This window comes from Rattus norvegicus, chromosome 6, assembly GCF_036323735.1.
Source record: "Rattus norvegicus strain BN/NHsdMcwi chromosome 6, GRCr8, whole genome shotgun sequence".
In the NCBI taxonomy this organism is placed as follows: Eukaryota; Metazoa; Chordata; class Mammalia; order Rodentia; family Muridae; genus Rattus; species Rattus norvegicus.
The window spans coordinates 143644102-143671529 of record NC_086024.1 but is presented as its reverse complement, the minus strand read 5'-3'; the positions used below and the strand labels follow the sequence as shown (position 1 = coordinate 143671529).

The following is a 27428-nucleotide window of genomic DNA, read 5'->3' as shown; positions in this document are numbered from 1 at the left end:
TGGGAAGATTTACAACTCAGAACCCTGGAAGGACCATAGAGAGCCTGCTGTCAGGTAACTGACCATCCCTTGAGAAAGGATGGCTGTGAGTAGCAACAATCGGAGTGAGCCTGCCTCTGGGGGAGCTTGAGGTAAAGCTGGGGAGGCACGCAAATGAGTTTTCTCTGTGGTTACATAGCTCCTAATCTCCTCATGCTTAAAACTGGTGGTTTTGGAGCTGATTTGACATATGGGTAAATTCATCCAGAAACTAGAGCCAAAATGGAAAATGTATGACAGAAAACGCCCATGTATGCATCCAGCCAGCACCTGGAGCAGGGGGCAGCCTAGCACTGAGAGCCACATCCTCTTGAAGGTCCTGCCAACATAGAGCAGGTGACATTCCCTAAGGAATGTGGGGAGGTTAGGACATCCGGGCTTTGTCAAACTTTGAGGGGAAATTGAGAAACTCACAGAAGCCCGGATGACAGGGTGGTATGCAGTGGGATCCCAACCATCTTGTGCCTCTTGAAACCTACCCTTGCAAAGCTCTCAGGACTGAGGCGAAAGGAAAAGGGTTGGTGAAGTTATGTGACAGCTTCTCAAACTTCTCAGGCCTGGAAGTCAGGGAGTGGAAGCACTTCCTCTCCATATCCCATTGAGGCAAGCAGGGAGATCCTGGGCCACAGAGGTTCAGGACAGTCTTGAACTGTGACCCATGTATGGCCATGCAAAGTCCTCTGCAAATGTCAGTGAGGACACCAGCTCCCTCCTCATTTAAGGTTACACAGCTTAACCTCATATTAGGATGGCCATTTCCTTCATCAGAGCAGTTTCTGGGTGAGACCACAGCGGACAGACAGCGCAAGTAAACCTCCAGAGTGTTTTATTTCTTGCTTACGCATCCTGTAGAAACTAAGGAAGCTCACCAGAACAGGGTCTCACTAAGCAAAGCATCTGTAAGGAAAAGACCTTGGATAGAGTAAATAAATAAAATAATTAATTAAAGAAAAGACCTCAGATAGTGTACACTCCGCCTGTACATTCAGTCAATAGTCTCCATGGCAATTGTACTGGGCAGGAATTTTTCCCAGGCCTCCATCCCTCCCATAATTCTCCTCTGCTCCTAAGAGCATAGCTTACCCAGGTCCAGTTACCTGCATGCTGACTCCATTTTTGGGTCACTCTTTACCACATGTGGGCTTATCTCTCTAGGCTGCCCTGTACTTCTTAGGGAATCTTAAGACTTATTCCTAATTTGCTTATTCTTACCTCCTGATTTCTTTCCTGTTGCTATGATAAAATAGCCTGCCAATAAGTGACGTAGAGGAAAGGGCATTTATCGTAGCTCACAATTTCAGGTTGCAGTCTCTCCTGACAGGCGAGCCATGGAGGAAGGAGCTTCTAGGTACTCACATCACAACCACAGTCAGGAGCAGAGAGAAATGAGTGCTTGCGTGCCTATCTCGGCTCGCCCCATCCTGTCTGGTTTTGTACCTCTGTGAAAGAACAGCTCAGGGGAGAACAGGATTTATCTGACTTGAAGGTTCCAGTCCATCTTCAGAGGGAGCCAAGACAGGAGCTTGAGGCAGAAGCCATGACGGAATGAAATATTGCTTACTGGCTGGCTCTCCTTGGCTTGCTCAGTTACCTTCATCAAAGGCACTCAGACTCGCTAATGACCTTCTGGGCTCCAAAGGGATTGGGCTGTCCCTCTTCTCAGGCTCTGCCATCCACAACACACACACACACACACACACACACACACACACACACACAACACATAGGCACACACACACATACATCCTTACACACATACACACACATGCACACAACACATACATACACATGCATACAACACATACATACACATGCATACACACTGCACACAACACACATACACATACACATCCATACCCACATACACACATCACACAACACACATACATACATACACACACGTGCGCACACACACACATATACACAACCATACACACATGCACACACAGCACACACACATACACATGCACACACATACATGCGTGCACACACACACAACTTATTTTGTAGGCTCAAGGTGACTTTACTACACACCTGCTGCTGTGGTGGTCAGCCCACACACCATCCTGCATCTCCAACATTCTGGAGTCTCCACCCCCACCAAGGCTACACCATCTCCAATGGCCTCTCCTGGCTTCTTTAAGGATGTTGACTCCATCACATTTTGCCAGACTTCAGCTTTCCCCATGACCCCTTCAACCTTGGGGTTTGTACTACCACTGAGGCTGTTCTCTCACTGATGTCCTCTCCTGGCCCCTCTTCAGTGAAATTCCAAGTCTGCCACACGGTACCAAACCTCACCTGGCCCTCACAACACCTTCGTGACTTCAAAACCAACCCACGTGGGAGACTCTTACACATACTGCTATCAGCCTGATGTGCAGCCTTCTCATTGTCCGAAACAGACCACACGTTTTATGTGCTGACCCTGAGGAAACACTTCCCAGAAGATCTTACCTGATGGGTACTGGTCTCTTACTAACCACAGCTGATCCTTCAGCCCCAGCTAACCAGTGTCCATTGTCTCAGTGAAGCACTGGTTTCTCTTTCTCAGGTCCCTAATACAAAATGTCACACGGACACTTGAAAGAGCCTTTGAGAGACTTTTGGACTCTGAACCTTCATAAGGCAGCTTGTCATCCCACACTCTGAGGGTGGCACGGGGATGGCTGGGGGGGTTCATATGCATGAAGTGGCTTGTTTTTTCTCAGCATTTTATCTTACAAGCTCCCATAAATACCTCATTAAGTTCTAAGCACCCAATATTTTTCCAAGCCCAAAGTCCAAAATGCTTCCACAGTCCTTCCATGAAGCAACACAGCTATGCTTTTCTTAGCAATATTCCAACTCTGCCTTAGTTTGCTTCTGGTTGCTGTGTTTAAATGGTCCACCCAAAAACAGCTTGGGCAAGGAAAGAGTTTATAAGTCTCATAGGATGCAGGCCATCATGGGGGGAAGCCAAGGCAGGAGTGTAGAACAGAAGCGATGGAGGAATGCTGTTCACTGGCTCAGTCTCCCTCGCCTGCTCAGCTACCTTTCTTGCACAGCAGAGGCCACCTGCCAAGGAAGGGATGACACTACCCACAACAGACGTGGCCTTCCTACATCAATTAGCAGTCAAGATTGTGTCACACAGACATGCCCAGAGGCCATCTGACAGAGGCAATTCCACAATTGAGAATCTCTCCTCCCAAATACATCTACAGCCACGTCCGGTTGGTCAAAGTCAATTGCATGTCTCTCCTGACAATTTCTCTGCCTTCTTCAGGGTATGAGATGCAAAAAGCTGTGTAGTGTGAATTCTATTACAAGTAGCAACAGCGATGTGAAAATCCAAGCTGAATGCATGTACCATGTGGTTGTGTTTCTGGGAACTGAGCCTACAAAACTCCAGTACCATCTGAAACGGTGTTGGTAAGACAGTCAACGGAAGAGTTTTGAGAATCGGACACCAACCAAGGCCACATTGCACAGACGCCTGGAGCTCAGAGTCCTGTCCATAATACCCAGCTTAGGGAAGATCTTGAATCCCTAAGACCTAGGCAGCATGTAGAGCCTGGATGAGCCTCCTTTTAGAACCATCTCTCTGGCCTGTGTCATTTTGTCACAAAGCCACCCCAGTGAGGTCACTGTGTCACAACCGTGCCAACACCAAAGGCATTGCCCTCCACTGCTCACAACCCACCAACAGCCATCCCAGAATGTACAAGGAAGCACACACGGCACAGGATTTGCCGGGAGGTGAGGTGTGTATGTGCTCTGTGAATGGTGCATGCTGACAGTAGTCTGGGCAGCCTGGCAGGCACCAGAGAGTGCAACCCTGCTTCTGTAGGGCAATCTGTTTCACTCTGTGGTGATGCCGCCAACCACCCTGGAGAATCATAGAGCATGCCACTGTGCAGCATGGCTTCCTCGGCATGGAACTATAAATACTGATGAGGAAGAGCAGAGGGGGTGTGAACTTGGCCCCGTTCCCTCTACTTCTCCCCCATTCTCCCGCACCCAGAAAGCTCCTGACAAGACATCCTTGAGAGAGGAGGGACACACAGAGTCTCCAGAACCCAGTGGCCCAGGCCGTCCTCACCACCGGAGCACGCGGGATGAGGCATGGGTGTTTTAAAACGAGCTGAATCTACCACGATTCACATCAAGGCAATAACTAACGCCGAGGCTCAGAATTAAAGAGCTTTTCCAGTTAATATGCCAAATTAGACTTAGCTTCACATGGCTTAATTCGGTAATTAATTTCCATCCCTTTTTGGGTTTGATTAATTGGAATTTAGGAGTGGAACAGGCTGGTGGTCACACCAGTGCTACTGTAATCTTTATGTCTCACACCTGGGCTCTTCAGGCTTCTGCTGGGGAGGGCAGCACAGGGACCAGTGAGTGCACCAGGATCTGTAACAACACATCCCAAGACGTGGTGCCTAACATCCATGCTGCACAAAACAGTCATGTGCACAAAAGACAGTCCACCAGTGCACACAGCAAACAGTTTCCTTTTGAATGAGAGCACAGACACATTTGCATAGTTTGCTTTTAAGTTGTCCATGATAAACCTGAGGGAGAATATATTGATGACCGACATTTTCTTTTTATAAAGTCAGCCCTTGCTTCCTTCTCCTGCTAGTAAGAGAATACCAAGAAGCCACCTTACGTAGGATGCCAGATTCACTATAGAGGTGACAGACTTGCAGAAATCTCTGAAATCCCATAACATATTCTACATGCATGTACCTCCGCGTGCCTGGGAACAGACTTGAGGCTCTGCCCCTGCACAAAAGCCTTTCTGAGGGCAGAAAATAAGCAGTTCTAGGCGGGTTGCTCTGTGCACCTCAGCCAATACTAACTGCTCAGACAGTCAGAGACAAACAGAAGTGCCTGACTACATCCTGGGCAGGGAAAGAGGTGGTGGCTGCTAAGAGCCAGGTGGGCAGAATGGCTCCAAGAAGACAGTAGCACCTGGACAAGGGCCTAAGTCTGGAGTGGGGTAGGTCACCTGTTTCTGTCAGACACCAGCCCTTCAAAAAGCATCTACTGGTACATTTACAGACCTGCCACTGACTTGGCTGAGAATAGACCAGACACCCTGCTATGGGGTAGATACGTGCCCAGGCCCCAGTGTCTCCTCACTGCTGGCTCTCTGCAGACAAGGTCTTTCTGATGAGGGTGGAAAGTCTGCCCATCCCCAGAAGCTTTTCTGCTATGCCCTGGTAGCTTCCAGATGACCGTGGTTTCAGACTGTCCTCAGGCCTTCTCATCTGAGAACACACGGCAGGGAAGGAACCAGAAAGGACAGGGCTCTGCATGATACCTACAGGGGAAGATGGAGACCAAAGTTACTACCAAAATGAGTGTGTCACGGTGTGATCTACTCAAAGCTCCAACAGCAGGGGAAAAGGCGTTGGCCAAGGCCAGGACTGAGTTCTATTGTGCTGGCACCCTTCCAACCCCCACCCCTAAGAGTAACCTGAGGACAAGGAGTGCCATCCTCAAGATTCGCCTTTGTGGGGATGAGGATGTGGTTAATAGCGCTCTTCTATTAGCACTCTTCTCCTCTATTATAGCGTCTGACACTGAGTGAGCTAGACTACAAAATGCCCGGGGAGTCCCTAACGCAGTGCTCTCCAGCATGAACAACTGTTTCACTGGCCACCATGATCATAACTGTACTTACTGGCTACACTTTTGTAAGGCTGCACTGCATTTAGAATTTCAGTGGAAACATACCTCGGGACATGGGAGGGTTTCCAGGGAGTTTTACCGAGGGAGGAAGGAAGACTCATCCTGAATGTGGGTGGGACTCTCCCATGGGCTGCGGTCCCAGACTGAGAGAAAAGGGAGAAAGCACTGGAGCACTGGCATTGCCTCCTCTGCTTTCCTGACTCGGGCCACAGGGTGCCCAGTCAGCCCCCATTCCTACTTCCACTGTGGCTCTCCACTACACTCTCTACCACAGTAGGGTGTGTCCTCAAGCTCTGAGCCAAAATAAACTCCCCCTTTATGTTGCTTTTGACAGGTTATTTTGTTACAAACTCAAGCAACTCTTAAAACCAGGGCCCTGCAGGTTAACAAACAGAGCTCAGTGCCCATACTTTATCTTAAAGAGCAACTTGCGCTCTGACGCTTGCAATTTGCTACACTACACGAACTTGTCTCGGTGCCAAGGTCCTAGGGCTTTGCATGCTGCCTAGTCCAGGAGATACCTGAGGAGCTATGAGAGACACTAGACCCAGAGAGATCTCTCACCTAAGCTCTACCCCTCTTCCTGAAGAAGGAGAGCTAGTCTTCTATGGACACTGATACTATGTATAAAAAGGAACAGCTGCTGGACAGGCAGTTAGGGCCACCCTGGGCACTCTTTGAGGGCAGCAGCTATTTGCTTGAAACAGGGAAGAAGCTGAGGAGAGCCGGGTCTGTGCCGACCTGTTCCTGCCTCACTCATCTCTCCGTGTAGCCTGCTGTGGCACTCAGCGGAGGAACACAGGTCTGAGATGGAACAGATCAGGTACAAACTTCATCTGGAGGGATCAGGACCCGACTTGAGGATCTCTGTCTCTCACCTTGGAGGTGTCTATGAGGAGACTTGATGTAACCCAAACACGTGGTCAAGTCAGTCCTCAGAGGCAGTAGATGGGCTCTGAGTACCCAATTAAGAGACACGCCCGCCCATTTTGTCCTCGGGCAGACGGAGCAGGGTTACCTTGCTCCTGCTCTCTCTACAGCCTTCTTGAGGTGGCAGGGATGTAGAGCCTCTGGAGTAGCTGTTTCTTTTCATTTTCAAATGTATCAGCCATAACTGGGTCTGTTGAGTGATCCTGCAATTTACCAGGTTACGCAAAATGTGGCTGGGGCTATTCTGTTTTACTGAAAAACAAAACAGTAAGAAATTTTAATTTGACAGCTGAGAGGCTGTGAAGAAGCACAGTCGGCTGGAGAAGAGGATTGAGAGCAGGATTCAAATCTCTCCTATGTGATCAGAAGGTGCCTGGAGCCCGGGAGGCCATGAAACCTCTAAGTCCCGAAGTAGCAAGGCTCAGCTACGCCCTCTGTGCAGGGGGGTGAGCGGCAGCTTTTCCAGGCTGACTCTGGGTACTGTCCATGTGGCCCCACCACTGTGCTGGTGTCGGGGGGGAAGATCATGGTGGCAGCCCTGTGGCATTGAGATTACTTACTACCTGTTTATAAGGCAACAATAGGATGGGTTTCCAGATTCCAAGGACACAGTAGCCACTTCCTCAGAATGAACTAAGTCTGCTACTCTCAGGGACAGGGATAGGACCTTCGGGGAAGCCCTTTGTCAGCCAAGGATCTGTGGCTTTCGAGATCACAAATGGTCTCACTCCTGAGCTTTTCTTGGGTGATTCTGGAACATGATTTTGGCAACTGCACTCAATAGTTATGCTGGCAGGGTTCAGGGCACACTGCCCCCAAATTCTGCACACTGGCGTTTGAGCAAACAACTGAAACACACAAAGCTAGAATTCCCAGGTTTCTTCCAACAGAAGCTGCCATCAGACCATCTTCCAGCTGCGGGCTCCCTTCAGTCACACACCTTACTGAATGCCCACTTTACTGTAGGTCCAGTAGCATAATGGTGATCTCAGGCTGAGAATGGGCTAGGGCCCTAGCGGAACAGATGGAGATTCCGAATGCAAAGCAAAGATACTCATGCCTTTCGTTCTACTGTCTGATGTTACCCTTTTCTCTTGAAAAAAAAAAATGTTTGCTCCACAGACTTGCAGGAACCAAGCTTGAAGTTGACTGCCAAAGAAAAGGTGCAAAAAGGTTTCTGCAAGAGAATGGACTCAGGGACACAGAACCCTGCCAGGCCCAGAACAGGTGGGATTTATACATCCACCATCCGCTAAAATCCCTCAGATGTCTTCTGTTGAAAATGGACCAAGAATTTGATTAAAGGGAGAACAAAATACAAAACCTGTCTCTGTAACAGCATAACTTGTAAAAATGTAACAAACTTTCCATGCTAATAACAGAGGCAACATCTCCCATGTTAGGACGGGCTTCTTAAATGAACTCACTCTTATCTACACAACATCTACACTTTGCTTTGTTCTTCCTGTGTGTGTTTTGTGTGTGTGACCCTGTGCATATGAGTCTGTGTGAGTCTGAGTGTATTGTGTGAGTGTGGTGTATGTGTGTATGAGTATACTTGTGTGTGTGTGAGTGTGTGTGTCTGTATGTGAGTGTGTGTGCGTGTCCATGAATGTGTAGGAGTGTGTGAATGTGTTTTTGTGAATGTGTGTGTGAGTGTGTGTGGGTGTGTGGGTGTGCAGGAATGTGTACTATACATATGTGTGAAAGGTCCACTGTTTGTTTGTTTTGAGGCAAGGTCTCTCAGTGAGCTTGAAGCTTGTGGTTTCAGCTAGACTGGCTAGCCAAAAAACCCCTGGAATCCTTCTGTCACCCTTAGCACCACACACACCCTGAGGTTACAGGAAAGATCTATTGTGCCCAGCTGTTACATGTGTTCTGGAGATCTAAACCCTTGTCTTAATGTCACCAAACCATCTCCCCCAGTCCTGTTCTGTGTTTTGTTTTTTAGTGAGTATGAATTGAGGTTCTCGAGGGAAGGGGTTTAGGGATGGGGGCAGCCAAACCCCTGTTACAGATACAACGAAGCTAAGAACACCTGTGGTTGGAGAGGTGAGAATATGGCAGGTCCAGGGCCTGATGACAACTTATCTTGAACTCTCTTCAGCCCCTTGACCACCTGTGTGTTATGACTTCACATTCTATAACCTTTAGGTAAGGCTTCTTGGAACTTGAAACATGCTATCAGAACACTGGCTTTCACAACCCAGAGACTGAGGATGCCATGAGACAGCATCGGAAGCCTGCAGCCCAGACTTCCTCCCCCCCTTTGCTGTGACGAACGCACCTGGTGGTCTCATCAGTATAATAAATATCTTGATTTATGCTTCTCTTCATTACTATGAAAACATCATTAAACAGTGAGCTGAAGAGATGGTTCAGTGGTTAAGAGCACTAGTTGTTCTTCCAGAGGACCTGGGTTCAATTCCCAGCACCTATGTGGCAGCCCACAACCATCTGTAACTCCAATCCCAGGCTAGAAATTCCCCTTCTGTCCTGGGCACCAGGCATACAAGTATTTCACAGGCATCCATGCAGGCAAACAGGCATACACATAAAACAAAAGTTACAGTTTGTAACAAAACAGTTCTGAAAGTGTTACCATTGGGATGTGACCTGGTGTTAGCGAGAACATGAATCTGTGCTTTTGGGGTGTGGTCGCTCATGGCTGAGTCCAAAATAAACTATCCCTTATTCTCTTTGAGGTGAAAGCTGTTTCTGTGTCAACATTAGCATATAACAATGGGTCTCATTGTGACATTTTCATACAAATATATCATTAGGAGACAGAGACTTAAAGGCTGCTTTTGTTAAAATGCACTGACTCCTTGCTTGGGTCCTGTCCTGGTTACTTTTATGTCAACTTGACAAAAATCATCTAAAAGGAGGGAACCTTAATTGAGAAAATGCTTCCATAAGATTGGGCTATGGGCAAGGCATGTCGGGCATTTTCTTAATTAATGATTGATGGTGGATGGCCCAGTCCATTGTAGGCGGGGCCACTCCTGGATTGGTGGTCCTGGGTTCTTTAAGAAAGCAGCCTGAGAAAGCCACAGGGGAAAAGCCAGTACAGCAGTCTTTCTTGGCTCCCACTTCAGCTCCTGCCTCCAGCTTCCTGCCCTGACTTCCTCTGATGACACACTATGCTGTGAACATGGATGCGAGATAGACCCTTTCCTCTCCGGTTGCTTTTGATCAGGGAATAGCACTCTTGACTAGGACAAGCCCTCAAGGAACTGAGCATGGGGAAGGAGCCTCAGTCCCTAGCTTTGTCTGTGTTGGTTTTTAGGCTGAAGGCACAGAAATAAGTATTGTCCTGAACTTTTCCAGTTCATGGCGAGAAGGCCGTTGACAAGAAATCAGAAAAAAATGAACAGGGAACTACTGTGACAGACACTGCAGAGCTGTGCTCTGGAACCAGAGCCTTTGTCCAGGACCGAACACTAACCAACCAGGAAGGTCCTTTTTTATTTGCATAGTGATGATTGTGAACTGGGAGTCAGAGCAGTGACTCACACTGACCTCCTAGGACCTCACACCACCAATACCAACCGCCTTCATTCATGTGCACACAAAGAAAGCCACCTTAACCAAACAGGTACAGAGGTCCCCAGCTCCTTCCCAGAACACTGCCTTACACTGCAGGCAGAGCTCTAGTTACCCCTCCTGGTGGTTCCCCTGGGATGCTCGGTGGGCCCGTCTCCTTTCTGTGCTGGTCTAAAGGATCAACTGTTACTTTTCTTAGTGCTGTAACTAAAAACCTGACTTTTAAAAAGCAGCATAAAAGAAGGGGGCTTGGTTTATTTACTTATTTTTAGATTTATTTATTTTACTGTATGTGTGCCCAGTGTTCTTGCTCACGTGTATGTCCATGTCTGTTTATTGCGGGCATGTGGTGCCCATAGAAGTCAAAAGAAGCCCGTTGGATACCTGGAACTTGAATTTTACAGTAGGGTGTTAGCCACAATGTAAGTGCTAGGGACTGTACCCATGTCCTGCCCAAGAACAGCATCTCGCTGGCCCCGGACAAGGGGCTTGTTTCAGCTTAGAGTTGGAGGGGGATACAGTTCATCCTAGTGGGTAAAGCATGCTGGTAGTGTTGGTATTCTGTCTAAGCTCCACCCCCACAGTTACCTGGCAACAGCCAGGTATGCTCCGCCCCACAGTTGCCTGGTAACAGCCAGGTATGCCTGACTATAAAAGGGGCTGCTTGCCTCCTCTTCTTGCTCTTGCTCGTCCTCTCTCTTTTCTGCTCTCTTGCCTTCTCCCCTTTGTCCCTTCTCTCCCTATTCACCCACTCCCCCTTCCCTCCATGTGCTCATGGCTGGCCTTTCCTCTCCTCTCCTCTTCTTCTCTCATTAAACCTTTCCACGTAGAACCATGTTGGTTTAGTGTGTTCCGTCTGGACGCGGGCCGAGATTTAAACCCCAACAGGCAGGAGCGTGATCACAGTCGGGAAGCTGAGGAAGATGAATGGTGCTAGTCTGGCTCTCTCTCTATTTAGTCCAAGACTCCAGCCCAAGGAATGGTGCCGTGCACATTCAGAGCCAGTCTGCCTTCAGTTAAACTTTTCTGAAACGATCCTCATAGACACGGTTGTGTTTCCATGGGGATTCTAAATCCTTTTCAGTTTGCAACGAATATTAACCACCAGACTTGCCTTCTCCACGTGTTTTTTGGGAATGGGTGATCCTCTCTACTGGCACTGACCAACCCCTGACTCTAGAATTTCCAATAACAACTGTGCTCTGCTTACTCTTGACCCTTCTTCCCCTGGTTTCTAAGCTTCCTCCCTCTTTTATCTCCTTCCCAGAAAGGCACTATCTCTGGCCTTTGTCTCGAGGCTTTCTACAAACTGCAGTGTTCAAGAAACAATGTTTCCCAAATGCACCTTCCTCAACCAATCATGTTTCCTAATTTTCTTTTAAAACCAAGGCAGTAGATTATAAACCCTGCATCTTGGAAACCGGAGCTCAGAACCCTTTGGTCCTGCCATGAAATAGAGCACTTCCTGTCCCTGTATTCACTTCTGAAGGCTCTTGGGCCAGGTAAAACTAACATTAAACACACGCGTTTACTTTCCCCCTAGCACAATGGTTTCAGCCATGACCCAGGGGTGGGTGACATCAACAAGAATTCCTGGAAAGAAGTTGTGTCTGTAAAGACGGGCTGATCAGAGCTGCAGTGATGTAGAGAGGTTAAAACTTACAGGCCCAGGGGCTAATTAACCGTGGGCTAGCTTTACCCTACAACAGCCAGTTCTTGCTCACTTCTATGCCTTACCTTCCTTTGATAATATGCACATCTTTGAAATCTATTAATGTATCACCAGCTTCCACCGACTCAAAAGCTAAGAATGACATCAGATAGCATCTGAGGCCTATAGAAACACCTCCCCCATCTGGCTGTAAATGCCTCACTATAAACCACCAGTGTATTTTAAACTGGCCTTACTTTATAACTGTCTTTGTTCTGTAAAACCATGTAGAGTTCGGGGTAATGTAAATCTGTGTTCCTCGCTGTGACCTTTAAATTACATTCCAAAAAAAAAAAAAAAAACTATCTCTTATCCCAAGGTGAGAGCTGTGTCTTTTCATTAACAATGACAAAAGAAATAGTTTCTTCTACCCAGGTACACAGACATTTGTTATCAGGGAAATGACATGTGTCTTTGGGTATTCTTGACTTCATTAATAAAAGAAGTTAGAGGGGTTGGGGATTTGGCTCAGTGGTAGAGCGCTTGCCTAGCAAGCGCAAGGCCCTGGGTTCGGTCCCCAGCTCTGGAAAAAAAAAGAAGAAGAAGAAATAAATAAAAGAAGTTAGAAACAGACTCAAAAGGAAACTTGTGGACAATTTTATTAGAATTTAAGAGAAAACACAGTACACTTCAGGTAGAAATCCCGTCAGCCAACAGGAGGGAAGATTGGGGAGAGGGGGAGAGGTCATGCCCTTTTAAGTGAGTCCTGGAATAGAAATAGTTTATTCAGCATAATAAATGACTGAATTAATAAATAAGTACTTGAAGAATGCAAGTGGGCATTGTCTTCTATAGGCTCCCCACTTTCTCGTCCAACAGATTTCTAGAGCTGTGTGCAGTGCACGCTCTGTTTCTCAGGGTCAGGAGGACTTCCAGTCTTCCTCTGCTAGCTGTCTTGTTTGGTGTTAATCTCCAGGCAGTTTTTTCCAGTTCCCTCTCTCCCTTCACACTCCTTTGATGACTCACTCAGCCTTTTGCAGTAAATACCTTCTTCAGCTGAGGGCCCTCCCCGCTTGCTGGAGCAGAATACAAATGAAGTAAAAGCCAGCCATGGCCCAACAGTCAGTGTGACCTTTTGGATGGAATTTTCCAACGCCCTCCACTCAACGAGCCAGGCATTTCCAGCACCTGTGTGGCACAGGGCCACTGGGAGGAGGCGGCTGTTTTCTCCTCTTTTCTTTTTTTAAAGCATGGAGAGCTTCATGTTAGCACAGGAACCATGCTAATCTTCTCTGTGCCATTTGAATTTTAGCCCTGCCAAAGTGAGCACAGGGCTATTCGTTTTTAAGTACCCTGACTATTGAGAGGGAAGTGCCTGCTGGTTCTGTACCCATAAAGTGGAACCACATATTGCTAACTGTTTGTGTTGAACACTCAGGTATTAGGTAGCTGGTTAGAAGGGGCAGGCTCGAAGGTCACCAAATGGACCGCATCTGTGTACCTGTTAATATATTATTTTTATCACAATTACTCTTCCTTAGAATCTTAAGCACCATAACCATAAATGTCTGTAAGAAAACATTTGAAAGGAATGAAAACATACGAGGAAAGTAACTGACTACCCAGATAAGGATCCGGAGCTCGGCCCGTGCCTCTAAGCCCTTCCCATCCCGTCTGCACAGCCGTCACCATATTGAATGGGTCCCCCTTAGAGTGCTGCACTCTGTGCTGTCTGTTGCTAATGCCTGCCTAATATTTGAATCATGGATTGAACAGAAGTGCATGGTAAATACTGACTGCCAACAACCAGATCTACAATCACCTATAAAGCAAACTTCTGGGCACATCTGTGATGGAGTTTCTAGGTGAGGCTAACTGAGGTAGGAAGACCTACCCTGACTTTAGGCAGCTCTGTTCTGTGGGACGGGGACCAGCCACTTCATGTAATGATGATGTCATGATGTACTTTAAAGGGAGAGCCACAATGTTAAACCCTTCATCACCTACTTTCTTCTTGTCAGATGTTTGGGCACAGCAACAAGAAAAGTAACTATACATTTTTAAAAAATAAAAGTATTGTCTGGGGCTGCAGAGATGGCAAAGTATTTAAAAGCACCCACTGCTCTTCCAGAGGACCTGAGTTTGTTTCCCAGCCCCTGTGGTGGTTCACAACAGTCTGTAACTCCTGTCCTTGGGGGATCCATCACCCTCTTCTCGTCTCTGTGGGCACTGCATGTATGCACTGCACAGACATACATGCAGGTAAAACACGCATACGTATGTAAACAGTAACCTTTTCTTAAAAATTGTTCTTATTTTAATAGTCATGGTACATCCACTAGATTGTCTAGAATTAGCATAGCCATCACTGTAAAGAATTATGTGTGCTGGAAGATTCCTTTAATACTTTGGGCTGTGGAGTACTTTCTTAGAATGCATATCTAGAGCCCTGAGACACTTCAGTGAGCCATTGATATGACATGAGCATTGTTTTTCAATCTTTCCAATTTTGCTTTAACTGTTTCATGCCCTTGGAATTCCTTTTTAGGACGTACTGTCTAGTTTCTGAATGTGCACCATTCAAAGTTACAAGTTCTGGAAGAAGACCCACTTCCAAGTCTTTCGAAGCTGATTTTCCTCACGCTGAGGAATAATACCATGTGTCTAATCTAAACTCCATTTTCCGAAGCCCACTCCAGGATGGCAAAATACTCAGAACACTTTCAGTTTTTCCTTTAATGGTCTAATAATGTTTCGGAGTTTATATTTCTCAGTTCTTTTGATTGTTGGAGATTGTGGTTTGCACAGTGTCACCCAACACACCCATGGGATTAAGATTAGTCCCACGTGATAGAGGCTATCGCTGAGAAATGTTTGGATCCCAAGGACTCTGACCTAATCAATGAGTTGATCAATGTAGATAAAATTTGTAATTTCATGGCATTATTGAGAGGCGGTAGAAATAAAAATGAGGGGCTTGGTGGGAAATGGCTCCTGGGTCAGCTTTGACATGTGCACCGTGTTCCAAATCCTTCAGTTTCCCATCCCCTGTGAAGTAGCCAGCTTTGCTCCCCTGTACTCTCTTCCCTTCATGTTCTGCATCCCTTGTGCCAAAAGGAGTGGAGACAGCTGACCGTGGATCATTGGTTCCCAATTTTCCTAATGTACAAACCCTTTAATACACTTCCTCAGTTTATGGTGACGCCCTAACCACAGAATTATTTATACCATAAATGAAATTTTGACACCATTATGAATTGTGATGAAAATATCCTGGAGTTACGACTGACAAGTTGAGAACCACTAACGTGATCCAAAAGCCCCTAAAACCACAAGCCAAAGTAAGCTTCCTTTTCTATTATTTTACCATAACAATAAAAAGAGCTGCCGTACACGTTGGTAATAATACGCTTGTGCTGTGACGTTTACCAACCCAACCATGTTCAAGGGTCAGTGGCACCGAGAACCACTAACGTAGTCGTCAACACAAGCCATCTCTAGAACTTTCTCATCTCCTAAACGGATGCTCTGCAAGAGCTGACAACTCCACAGCTCCCACCTCCAGATGCCGACTCCCGCCATGAACCTAGTACTCTAAGAGTCAGGGAAGGTAAAAATTGCTCGTCGTTTTTCTCTTCCCACGACTGGCTTATTACAGAGCACCATGTCTGTGTGTCAGCGATAGCCCTACTGGCACCAAGGGACAGACTCTTGACTGTTTTCATTTGGGGGATATTAATGGCAAGTCTGTAGTGGCCAGAGGTGTGTACATACTTCTTCGGGCCTTTGCTGGGAGTTCTTTGGAGTAAATGCTCACAAGACAGTTCTTTTGGATGTATGCTCACAAGCAGGATTACCAAACCATACCCTTACTTAACTTCTAATGAGCTGCCATACTCTCTCCCCAGCACAGAGCCCTTTCACATCCCCTCTAGATCCCCAGATTCCTGCTAATGTCTGTTTTGTTGCTGTGGTGCTTGTGTGGGTGTGTTTGTTTATTTGTTTGTTTTCGTAATGCTGAAAATCAAACCCAGAGCCTTGTGCATCTGAAGCAGGTCTCTGCTGCTGAGCTCAGATCCCAGCCTTTCAGTTCCCTTTGCTTTTCTTCTTTTTAAGGAAAGAGGTATAAATCAACTATGTTTAACTCTCCCCATTCTTTATAAATTATCTCATTCCATCCAGGCATTTTAATTGTTTTTTGTTTCATTTAAAATACTATAATCTTTACACGATGAGCTAATAGATTGTGCGTGCCCACCTTATCCCAAGAAAAGGAGCGGTGAATGAAACCACACCCTGCCCACGGCCACCTGTCCATCCTCACTGAGACTGGCCACACCTCTCTGCTCTACCAGCTAGCAGGATGAATTATACAGTCACCATGACAACAGTAAATCCAGGCCAGCAGCAACAGGATATTATGTTTCTTGTGACTCCCATCAGCCAGTCAGCCACAGCAAACACCAGGCCAGCCTGCCACACTTGGACAGCCTGCCTTGCCACTTCCCAGACCTGGCTGCACTAGAAAAAAGGTGTCAAATACTGTCTGTTCCCACACACCAAGGCATGAATATCCATATTTACATTTAAATTGCCTTTCTTTCCCAAAGAATAGAAGGCTATTATCGTAATAATGTATCTATCACTGAAGGTTAGGAAGACAAGCTGGAGTTAGGGAAGAAAATAAACGGAAGAATGATTCTGGGCTGGCTTCCAGACTTGCTTTCTGCTGAGGGAAGGGAGACAGTTGTGTCTGCTGTCATTAGTGCTGTGTCTCTGGTTAGACTGAACACACACACACACGACACAGATACACACACACACACACACACACACACACCACAGATACACACACACACACACACACACACACACACACACACACACACTGGGTCCTTCATCATCAGAGTTTGATGGGTCCAGGCTAAGAAGATACTTTAAGATAATCTACTTAATGCTATCTTCCCCAAAGCAGCACAAAGTCCAGCTCCGGGCATCAGGGTCCTGCCGGCCAAGCCACATGGTCCTGGCCTGATTCAGCACAGAAATCTCCCTGCAGAAAGCAAGCAAAAACCAGGGCTGGGGACAGTTGGCATCCTGTTCTCCTTCCTTCCCAGGGCCAGCTCTTGTCCTTCCCTGCTGGCTCTTGCTGCCAGCTCAGACGCACGTACAGTTCTCCCCACCTTCCTGATCTAGGCCACAGGGCTGGTCCTCTGCATGGCTCTGAAGCACTCGGTTTAGTGTTTCAGCACAGGCAAAGCTTGACACCTGTACTCAAGGAAAAGCTTGGCCTGGACCTGTCCCCAAATCTGGTGCCTTTACTGAAAATCAAGTATCACATAGGGCACCCATCACTCTGCAGGGACACTTGGGAGTACAAGGGCACCTGTGCCAGCTCAGAATCAGCAGCAGCAGTAGGATAAGGCTTCCCTTCCTCTCTCATAAGCTAAACACAGGCAGGCAGTAAGCTGAGAAGAATGTGTGCTTCACCAACCTGCCTGGGGTTCTAGCGGGCCACTACATGCCCAGTCTCACTCTGAAACATAGAACTGTGACCTTCCAACATCATCTCCACCCGTCCTCTAGTTCAAACAGCAAACTGCCCGGAACTTGGCACCCATTAAACAACACACAAAGTAGTTTTCTTCATTTGATAAATCTTTGGCCACTTCCCTTCCTGTTGACAGCTACTCACCCAACCCTTCCAGGAGTTGGCCCTAGGAAGGACTTCCTGTGAGATCAGAATGACGCCTTGAATACAGAAAATGTAGGCATCAAGCACGGGCTGGGTAGGGAGCAAGTAGAGCTCCTGCTGAGGAATGCCGCACACTAGATCCACGTCCATCTTCTCTTCCCTACCACCAGAGTCCATCATCAACAAGGTTCCTTCCCCCTGAAGAGCAGCCCTACACACAGGGACTGAGGCTGACAGGCACTCAGACACACATCTGTGTGTAAGAACTCTCCCCATCCATAGCATCCAAAGACAAAAGGCTCTGCAGCCCTCTTCAGAGCACAAAGCCACCGAGGTGTGGAAGCCACCCTCTAATCCACAGCAGAAGAAACCGATCCGAAACTTCAGCAATGCCCCATGCAGAGTCCATACTCACCGTTCACACAGGTCTCCAATGATCCACACAAGCCATCCTCAAACAAGCAGCCTAGAAAGAAGAAAAGAAAAGACAGAAGGGAAGAAGTCAGTGGCAGAGAAACCAATGACCTTTGAGGCTTACAGACCCCCATGCAGATTCCTTGAATCTGCTTCTTCGTGATGGTGCTGGATTATTCTGAAGTCATTATAACACATGCCTGTATGATCTGGTCAACCTGTCTATCAGGAGGATGGGCAGCATGTCCTGTGCCTTCAACTTCACAACAGAGAAAGCCTACATCCTTGGCATGGCCACCTACGCAGATAGGCCCCTCTAGCCTCACAGCATTGCTAAGGGAAGCCACCCAGGGACGTCAGAGTGGCTTGAGGCTGGGCTTACAGCAGCATCATGGAGCAGAAGTGTACACAACTCCAGAAATGGGCCAGACCTCTGGGTCTAATCCAACTGTGCACACAGGGAGGGATTCTGGCGACCGCCCCTCAATGACTCCATGGAGACTGGTTGTACGCTACAGAAGGGCATCTGCAATGGGAATGACCGCTGTGGACAATGACCAAGAAAGAAAGGACATGCAAAGAGAAACAGAGGTGTGGAGAGTGGCAGAAGAATGGAGGCATTCAGAAGGGACATCACCTAAAGAGAAGACAAGAAGGTGGCTAGCCTCTTCCCACAGCGGAAAAACAGACCCTGATAGCCTCCTGTGAAGCAGGCCACCAATGGAAATGTACTCACAGGGCAACTGGATGTAATCTGTAGCCACCTTGAACACAAAAAAGGAATGAGAAGAGCAGGCAGGATCGGGGGGACATGAGAGAGGCCTCTTTACTCAGATGAGCCTTCCCAACTCAGAGGCACAGTGCTATAGCCACATCTGTACCAGTGAAGTGTTAGGGTCCCACAAAAGCCGGGCATGCTCTGAACATACATGTCAGAACATACATACATACAATACAAAGCGAAATTCCTTAATCCCCATTTCCCCAACGGTCAACTCCTATGCATCTACCAAGACCCACTCAAAAGTGCCCCCATGGAGTCCTCCAACCAGGCCAGGCCAGTGGGTCCTGTCAGACACCACACGGGACCTGCCAAAACACACAATGATCATCAACTGCAGACTCCACCATCCTCTCAGGGATGAGTCATGGGATTTCCTTTGTACTTTCTTCCGTGGCTGCCCTTGTGTCTGAGCAAATGAACGAGTACAAGGGAGCTTATAAATTAAGAGAAAAAATATTAATTACGAAGGAATTGAACCATTAACTCCTTCACACAAGACTTGTCACAAATCCTTGTAGCTGCAGCAACATGGCAGTCAGCAGGCACAGTCCGAGCACAACACAACACCAGGCTCAACGGAGGTTATGACAGCACCAGTTAGCACAAAACAGACTCAGGTCCACCATTCCCATGAGCCAGTGGCCCCCTTGCAACCTTACAATTACCCCGTTGACACAACAGAGGAGAAACCCGCTACTGGCAGGGTCCTTTGCTTAGGTGTCTTGTCCTAAATGAACTCAGAGTGCACACCCAGATGGGCTGTGTCAGTCACTAAGCCCTGTGCAAACTACCCACTGGCTGCATTAGAGACCAGCGAGTCAATCAGTAGCCGTCTCTACCCTAAGAGATCCTATTTCTTCAAAATAATAACATAATCTAATGGAAAGCGGTACCTCTCTCTTAAGCACATTTTTAGCATATCAGTGTTGACCGCTTGGCCCCCGAAGCAACTCTGCCTCATCTGTATCATGCTCCCCCCATGTAGAGCTTCATCTAGGCCCAGGATCAGTCCTTCATCCATAGCATTGAAGTTAAGCAATGTTTGAAGGAAGGGTGGCTGTGCCAGTGAGCGCCAGTGAGCCTTTTAAGGACACCGGGCACAGCACTTGAGAACTCAAAGCTGTGGGCCTAGACTGCATGCTGGCTCCCACAAAAGCAGTGACCTATGGTGGTCACGTGGCTTCTCTGATCCTAGCATTGAGAGCAGTAAAATTCAGGAGAGTTTGCCAGTTTCTGGACTGTTCCCATCTGACCTCCAATCTTCCCTCGCTACAGTCTAGAAAAAAAATGAGCCATAGGAGGCTCCCAGCTTCTCAGTGCATCTCTCCTCCCAGAATGCAGAGGGGAAAGGGCACCCTAAGCTGGCAGACAGGCTGGGGTAGTACTGTGCCTCTGCTCCACACCCTGGCATGGCAGCAGGTATAAAACTCGGCTGAGCACCATCACAGTCCTCACATCACGTGCCTGCAAGAAGGCACTTCCTGGAAAAAGGCAGGGTTAAAGGCACAACTACACACACCCAGCTCAGGCAGGGGCTGTGTTTGTCATGTGAGATGGCAGATGCCAGAACTCTCTCAAAAAAGCATAGGAAGAAAGTCCCCCCATGGCTTCCTGTTTCTGCCTTAATCACACTAGACAGGCAGAACTGATAGAACAGAATGTGCATCACATGTTCCTGTAGCTCTGGCTACAGCAAGGCAGCTCTGGCTACAGCAAGGCAGCTCTGGCTACAGCAAGGCAGCTCTGGCTACAGCAAGGCAGCCCCGACTACAGCAAGGCAGCCCCGACTACAGCAAGGCAGCTCTGGCTACAGCAAGGCAGCTCTGGCTACAGCAAGGCAGCTCTGGCTACAGCAAGGCAGCTCTGGCTACAGCAAGGCAGCTCTGGCTACAGCAAGGCAGCTCTGGCTACAGCAAGGCAGCTCTGGCCCTAGCATCTGCCCAGCTCCGGTCATTCCTGGAACCAGATGAGCTTATACTTCAGAAAGACTTTGGGGAAGGAAACAGAGCAGAATTCAAGGAACACATTCCCAGAGATGTGGCCAGTGCTTATCTCAGGCCACCCGTCGGGATGCTAATTTGATCTATGTGCAACATTATGTGCTATAAAATCAACAAAAACCACATTTCACTGTAGATATCGGACACCTAATAACAATGATTATCATGGTAAGTCATCCAGAGAGGAGACAGCAGATGCTAGTCCCAGCTCTGAAGTCCAAGGCTTAGCTCCTCCCGTGTGTTTGCCACCACCTTATCCAGGCTAGAAGCAGAACTCAGACCACCATCCAGCAGCTCACCAACAATCCTCACCCAAAGCCAAACATCAGCCTGAGGAGAGCAACTGATCCACAAAGAACACCCACATGAGCCACCTCCACGCCGCAGTGCTCTGCATTTGAAACTGCACTTCCTCGGGTTTCGCATGTAGCTCAATGGTACAGCTTCTTTATTCAGATGCTGTCCCTAGCATGCACGCGCGCGCACACACACACACACACACACACACACACACACACCAAACAAATAAAAACGCCTGTAATTTTCCTACTTGTTATATCCACTCGGCTCCCACACTGCAGCACATACTGAAAACATGCATGCAAATGTATGTACGTGCCACACATGCACAAATGCATGCACATGTGTGCATATACATACACACACTCACATGAATGCATGTGTTTGAGTATACATGAGTACATGTGAATGAGCAACCACATGTGTATTCATATATGTGTGTATTCATGTATGCTTAAATGAGTAATGTGTGCATGGATGGACACTCACACATAGACATTGATATAAACATATGCATTCATACTCTAAGCTATACATTCACACGCATGTGCACATATAAGCACAGCTGTTCATATATACATGGAGATATGTCTACACTCACACATATGCACAGGAACCCACACAAATATATGCACACATCTTACTCACATGCACATGCAAACCTATGTGTATATACACACATACAAACACATATGCACACACATACAAGTGCACACCGCATGTGTGCATATATGCACACTAATCCATTGTATATTTATGCATGTACACGCACATGTATCTACATATGACCTTTTTAGCTTTAATTCTAGTTACTATTGTCGTCTCAGAATACAAAGCCATTCTTAATCATCTCCCTGGTACATGTGTTATTGTTGTTCTCAAAAGGAAAATTGACCTGTTTCTTCTGCAAACAGCCAGACCAGTATAGCTCTCTTATCCTAATTTCTTTTACCTCGTGGTAAAACATGAAGTAAAAAGTCACAGCCTCCCTAGCTGACAGAATGCCTGGCCCTTACTACCTCTCTGTCCTCACCCAGGTTCACCTGAGCAGCACTCAGCAGTGCAGCCCTCACATGTTCAGCTCCTTCCCAATTCTAGGTCTCCAAAGTAACCTTGGTAGAGAGAAATGACCTTATGTCCAGAGACGCTCCCCCCTGTGGAGAGGGAGCTGAACTGATACCTTCCTTCTCCATATTTTGGCAAAGGCTTTGAGATTCATGCAAACCTGCAATTCACATAACGAGGTAGGTTTTCCTTTTACCCGAGAGCATTAGAAATATATCAGTGTAAAACTGAATTATCTCACCAAAATAATAAAATAAACCCCCCTCGGGCATGTCACGTGAGCAGAATGGATACTCTGAGTCCCCTCCGGAGCAGCAGGGGATTCTTAGAACCCCAGAGTACTCTTACCAAATTTTCATAACTAGAAGCTGATAATTCTTTGAGATCATTTTGTATTGTAACCAAATAAAACTTAGCAAACCCCATCTGGTGCGTGGATCACGTAGCGTGAGTTAATAATGAGTTTATTACTGTTTTCCCCATGGTAGCTATACACACATAGCAAAGCACGCTCATACATTCTCTGTCTGTGTTTCCTCTTCTGACTGCTCCAAGGCAGTGCCCCCACCTCCGTCTCTGCAGCTTGATCCCGTGAGCTGCCCCTTATCCCGCAGGAGCAGCGTGGGCCACAGAGACTGTGGAGGCTCCAGAGTCCATCAGCAGACGGGCACATGGTAGGGTTAAGACTGTCTCTCGGCCACTTAACTGAGCCTCTGTTCAGTGCAGCCAGTGTTAAGTTCCATTCAAAGCTGATTCCGAACAGACACAGAGGAAGGATTGAAAATCCACCGACTACCAAGCCCCATTGGCTTTAACCCAAGGAACCCCAAGAGAGATGTCCATCTTTGGGATGGGGACTAGGTTGTGTGATCTTTCGGTGTCTAATTTCAGTCTAGAGTGTGGATGTTTTGTTTATTCCCATTAACCTCGACCCCTCCACCTTTTCTGGAGATGCTTTCTTGGCTTTTAAGCAGAAGCCATATAAAAGCCATGGTAGTGTGCACCTTACACAGAAAGATCTGAGCTGAGCCATGAGCTATTCAGAAAGGCAGCCCACAATAATCAGGTCACTAAGCCTGCATTCCAGACTATTCCAGAACTGCGTGGTTGGGTCCTAAGCTTCAGGGCTCCTCTCCTGTGGTGGCATATCACTAGTATCAGGACACCTATATGATAAATCAAGCAATTCCCAATCACTCTGAGTGCCCGGAATTAGCCCACAAATCCCCTCGCCACTCTACTGGACTCCTGAATAAACGGACATCCTCAGCTCTGGTCCCTTTCGTGTTCCCATTCTTCCCAACTACTCCAAAACCAAGCACATCTGCTTGCTTACATAGAAGCCCCTAGTGCTGTATTCTCTAGACAGAGAACTCTTCCTGGGTAAGGATGTTCTTGCCCTGGTGACCAGGATGTGGAGCATCAGCACTCAGAGTGAAAGGGCGACACCCAAGACGTCAGACACCTGTCAGGTAAAGAGGTTCAGTGATAAGCAGCCAAAGTCCCTGGTTCTAAGCTATGATGGTTCTGTAACCTTGGCAACAGCCTTTCATTACCTCCAACAATCCTTTGCTGTTAGACATGCATAGAAAAGGTAGGTCTAGTTAAAGACCATCAGAAACTTAGTGGTCCTACCATCAGCTGGGTCCCAGCACCTCCCCCAGGGCAGCACAGATCACAAGGGTACAGGGAGGCAGATCTTCCTGTCCTGGGCCCCAGAGTCCCAGGATGTTAGTGCTGGATGGAAGACCACGCCCCTTTCATTTTAACCACTTTTCCCTTTGAGGGGACAGCCTCTCCAAAATACAGAAGCTAGGAGTCGACCATTCTAGCCAAGCAAGAGAGGGAAGGAGGGAATACCTGTGCAAACAGGTGGAGGCTATGGCTGAGGGTTCTATTCCTGACAGCTGCAGTGTGGTAGTTTGAATGAGAATGGTCCCTGTAGGCTCATATGTTTGACCATTTGGTCTCCAGTTGATAGAACTGTTCTGGAAAGATTAGGATGTATGGGCTTGTTGGAGAAGGCATGTCACTGGAGGGTGGACTCTAAGGTTTCAAAAGTCTCTAGTCATTATTCATTCTCATTCTCTCTCTCTCTCTCTCTCTCTGCCTCCTGCCTATATAGATCAAGTTATGAGGTCTCAGCTGTACCTGACACCATGCTTTTGCTCCACAGACTCTAGCCCTCTGAAATTTTAGGCTCTATTAAACAGTGTCTAACTTAACTGGGTCATGGTGTTTTATCAAAGCAGTAGAGAAGCAACTAAGACACACGGGGACACAGGAGACCTTCTGAATTATGTGTTAAACATTCACGGAGACCTGTGAAGTCCACCTGATAGGAGCCTATATTTGATGCATTTGATGCCACAAACCAACACAAGGAAACATGTGTACCCTGATTCACATCATGGCATCTGTTAACGAATGCTATTTCCTGAGGCTTAGCTCTGAGACACCAGGCTTCAGCCAGGTACACAGTAGGGACACAGTTGGTAGAGTGTTTGCCTAGTGAAGTGCTAGGTTCAATTCCTAGTACTATAAAACAGTGAGCAGGTTAGTGGCACATGCCTGTAATCCACAAACTTGGGAGTTGGCAGAAGGAGGATCGTAAATTCCTGGACATCCTCAGCTATCTAGAGAGTTTGAGGCCAAAATGGGTTACATGAAACCTCACAACGAGCATGGAGAAGGAGGAGGAGGAGGAGGAAGAGGAGGAAGAGGAGGAGGAGGAGGAGGAGGAGAAGGAAGAGGAGGAGGAGAAAGAAGAGGAAGAGGAGGAGGAGGAGGAAGAGAAGGAGGAGGGGGAGGGGGAGGAGGAGGAAGAGGAGGAGGAGAAAGAAGAGGAAGAGGAGGAGGAGGAGGAAGAGAAGGAGGAGGGGGAGGGGGAGGAGGAGGAAGAGGAGGAGGAGGAAGAGGAGGAAGAGGAGGAGGAGGAGGAAGAGGAAGAGGAGGAAGAGGAGGAGGAGGAAGAAGAGGAAGAGGAGGAAGAGGAGGAGGAAGAGGAGGAGGAGGAGAAGGAAGAGGAGGAGGAAGAGGGGGAGGAGGAGGAAGAGGAGGAGGAGGAAGAGGACTTCCCTTGACAGGGTAGCATCCTGATAATACTGTGTCTGTACTAGGTCTGTTAGGAAATCCAAGCTCCCTCTTCTGCACAGGTGAAGAGATGCGGAGCATTGTGACACCTCAGTCATATGTGACAACACTGCTCAGTCTTTTGCAAGGAACTCAGGCAGACTTCACAGTCTGACAGAAAGAATCCAGGTTAAACAAAGTAAGCCTTCTTTACTCCCATGCCCTGCCCCTCTTAGAAGCCTTACCAGCCCTTGCCGCAGTGACCATCTCAGGGATTTGTGCACTGCTGCACCACCACCTTGCCTCACAGTAAGTTACTTTATGGGACTGTTGTGTGTCAGCCTAAAGCTTTAAAATATAGCAACAACAACAACAACAGTAGCTGTGTGCTCAAGCCCTGGAAGCTCTGCCAAGATCTGCTAAAGACTGTTCAGCACCAACAGAGACAGAAGCAAATCTTGATACCCATCAAAGACACTCCTTTCCTTCCTAGTGAAAAAGCTGAAGGTTCCAGGGATGGTACTAAGTAACTTCTACACTGGGAGCTGCACAAACATTGAAAATAAAAAGAGTAAGATTTGAGGATTATTCTTATAGAATTGCCCCACCTTAACATTCTGAGCCAGGAAGGGAGTAGTGGCTTGGGGGTGCCATATGCCAGCTCTACATCTGCAATGAGCACTCTCACCCCCTGGCACCTTCAGTTATGAAGAGTCCAGTCCTGATACCCACAGGAACTGAGGACAGTACTCTAGGCAAGCCTGAAGCAGGAACTGGCCTAGGTGTAACCTCTCCTTATCTCAGCATCACAGGAAAAGAGGCTCAGACTATTAGGATCACAGAGCCCTCAGAGTCCTCACACCTAGACATCCTTTTGCAAATGTTCCTGTCAGAACAAATACCTATACTCTATGTCGGGCAGGGCCTCCAGGCAGGGACAGAGGTGGTTATGAGTCTATACTACAAGCTATTGTTTTTGCAGTAAGATCCCGGAAAGTGGGAGATTAAAAGTCCAGAAGCTCAGCTGCCCTGGCCACACAGTGAGCTCAGAAATCTTCATGCTTGTGAGTCGGAATATCAGCTCTTTCCACCCAAGACTCAGACAAAAATCTGTGACTGCAATTCCAGAAGAGAGGAGGAAGCCACACCCCGCACGACTCCTTGGCCATGCTTGGCCATCACTACTGGACTGGCAGGCTGAGAGACATGTGAAAACAGTGCTTACTGCCTACCACACTTCTTTACACAAAGGTCACACAGCTACTGGGACAGCCTTACCCATCTCTGCACACTAGAGCTCAGAACAGACAGCAGGTGACATAAGCCTTCACAAGATTCCCCATCCTCACATGTCCTGTACCTCCCCCTTTCACTGGCTAAAGGGTCCTGGTGAACAGATGCAACTTCCCCTTGCACGATCAAAGGATGCACAGTGACCCTACTTTCCACTGAGCACAGCAAGTATGTGTGCAATGATGGAGTTCAAGAACAAGACCTATCATTCCCTGCCCCCAATCCTCCTACCTCTATGTCGAAATGGTATGCCAGGTCAGTAGGAGGCTGGCCTCCAAACAGCTAGAATCCTAGGAGGAGTTTGAAAGGACAGTAAGTGAAAGCTTTCATTCTGAGGGGTACAAACTTGTTCTTGAGGTTCATTCTGAACTGGGAAAGGAGAGAATTAGATATTTGAGAAAAACCCAAGAGTCAGCAATGTTGATCAACTGATGGGTCACCCCCTATGCTGAAAGAGTTGTCTCTGGCTTTCCTGTCTATACAGCCAAGGCCACAGCAAGAACCCAAATGGACAGGTATGCATAGCCTAGAGGCCTGGGCTTCCAAACCAGAGGACCCGTGTGCTGTTCTTCTCAAAAGTGACTGAATCCCAGCTGAGGATACTGGCCAGGATCCGAGAACTCAGCTGCCAACAAAATAGAGCTTTTAATTCCCAGGTTGACCAACAGGATCATCATGTGCCAGGAGGCAGCCAAGTGGACACCAACATCACCAGCAATTTGATCCCAACATGATGAATATTCCCCTGACTTACTCCTTTGAACAGTTAGATGTCACAACGTCCACCTGTAACCCCAGCTTAGGAGAATGAGGCAGCAGGATCATCAACTGGAAGCCAGACTAGGCTACAAAGTGATGTCCAGGTTAATGCAAGGCATATATCTAAACACTATCACAAAAAGAAACAAAATAGACCTATAGAGATGGCTCCATAGTTAAAAGCACTGGCTGCTC

The 27428-nt window shown here is 47.5% G+C and overlaps 1 protein-coding gene and 1 long non-coding RNA gene across 6 annotated transcripts in view; both read right to left on the bottom strand.

The window, feature by feature from the left end:
- The window catches only part of Ptprn2 (protein tyrosine phosphatase, receptor type N2), a 752006-nt gene that overhangs the window by 663044 nt on the left and 61534 nt on the right, over positions 1-27428 (bottom strand). For 3 of the 4 annotated variants that reach the window (NM_031600.2, XM_039111861.2, XM_039111863.2), the window contains one exon: positions 17962-18012. The exons of the other annotated variant lie outside the window; for it this stretch is intronic. In NM_031600.2, coding sequence (NP_113788.1) covers positions 17962-18012 — 51 coding nt within the window. The remainder of the gene's footprint in view (positions 1-17961; positions 18013-27428) is intronic. 4 annotated transcript variants of the gene reach the window in all.
- LOC120093226 (uncharacterized) lies at positions 4521-17955 on the bottom strand. Of its 2 annotated transcripts, none has more exons than XR_005486347.2 (3): positions 9257-17955; positions 6743-6906; positions 4521-5353 (listed from the first exon to the last, which is right to left on the bottom strand). It is a non-coding gene; the product is annotated as an uncharacterized LOC120093226 (long non-coding RNA). The 2 variants fall into 2 exon arrangements; XR_005486346.2 differs by lacking the exon at positions 9257-17955 and adding an exon at positions 8693-9246.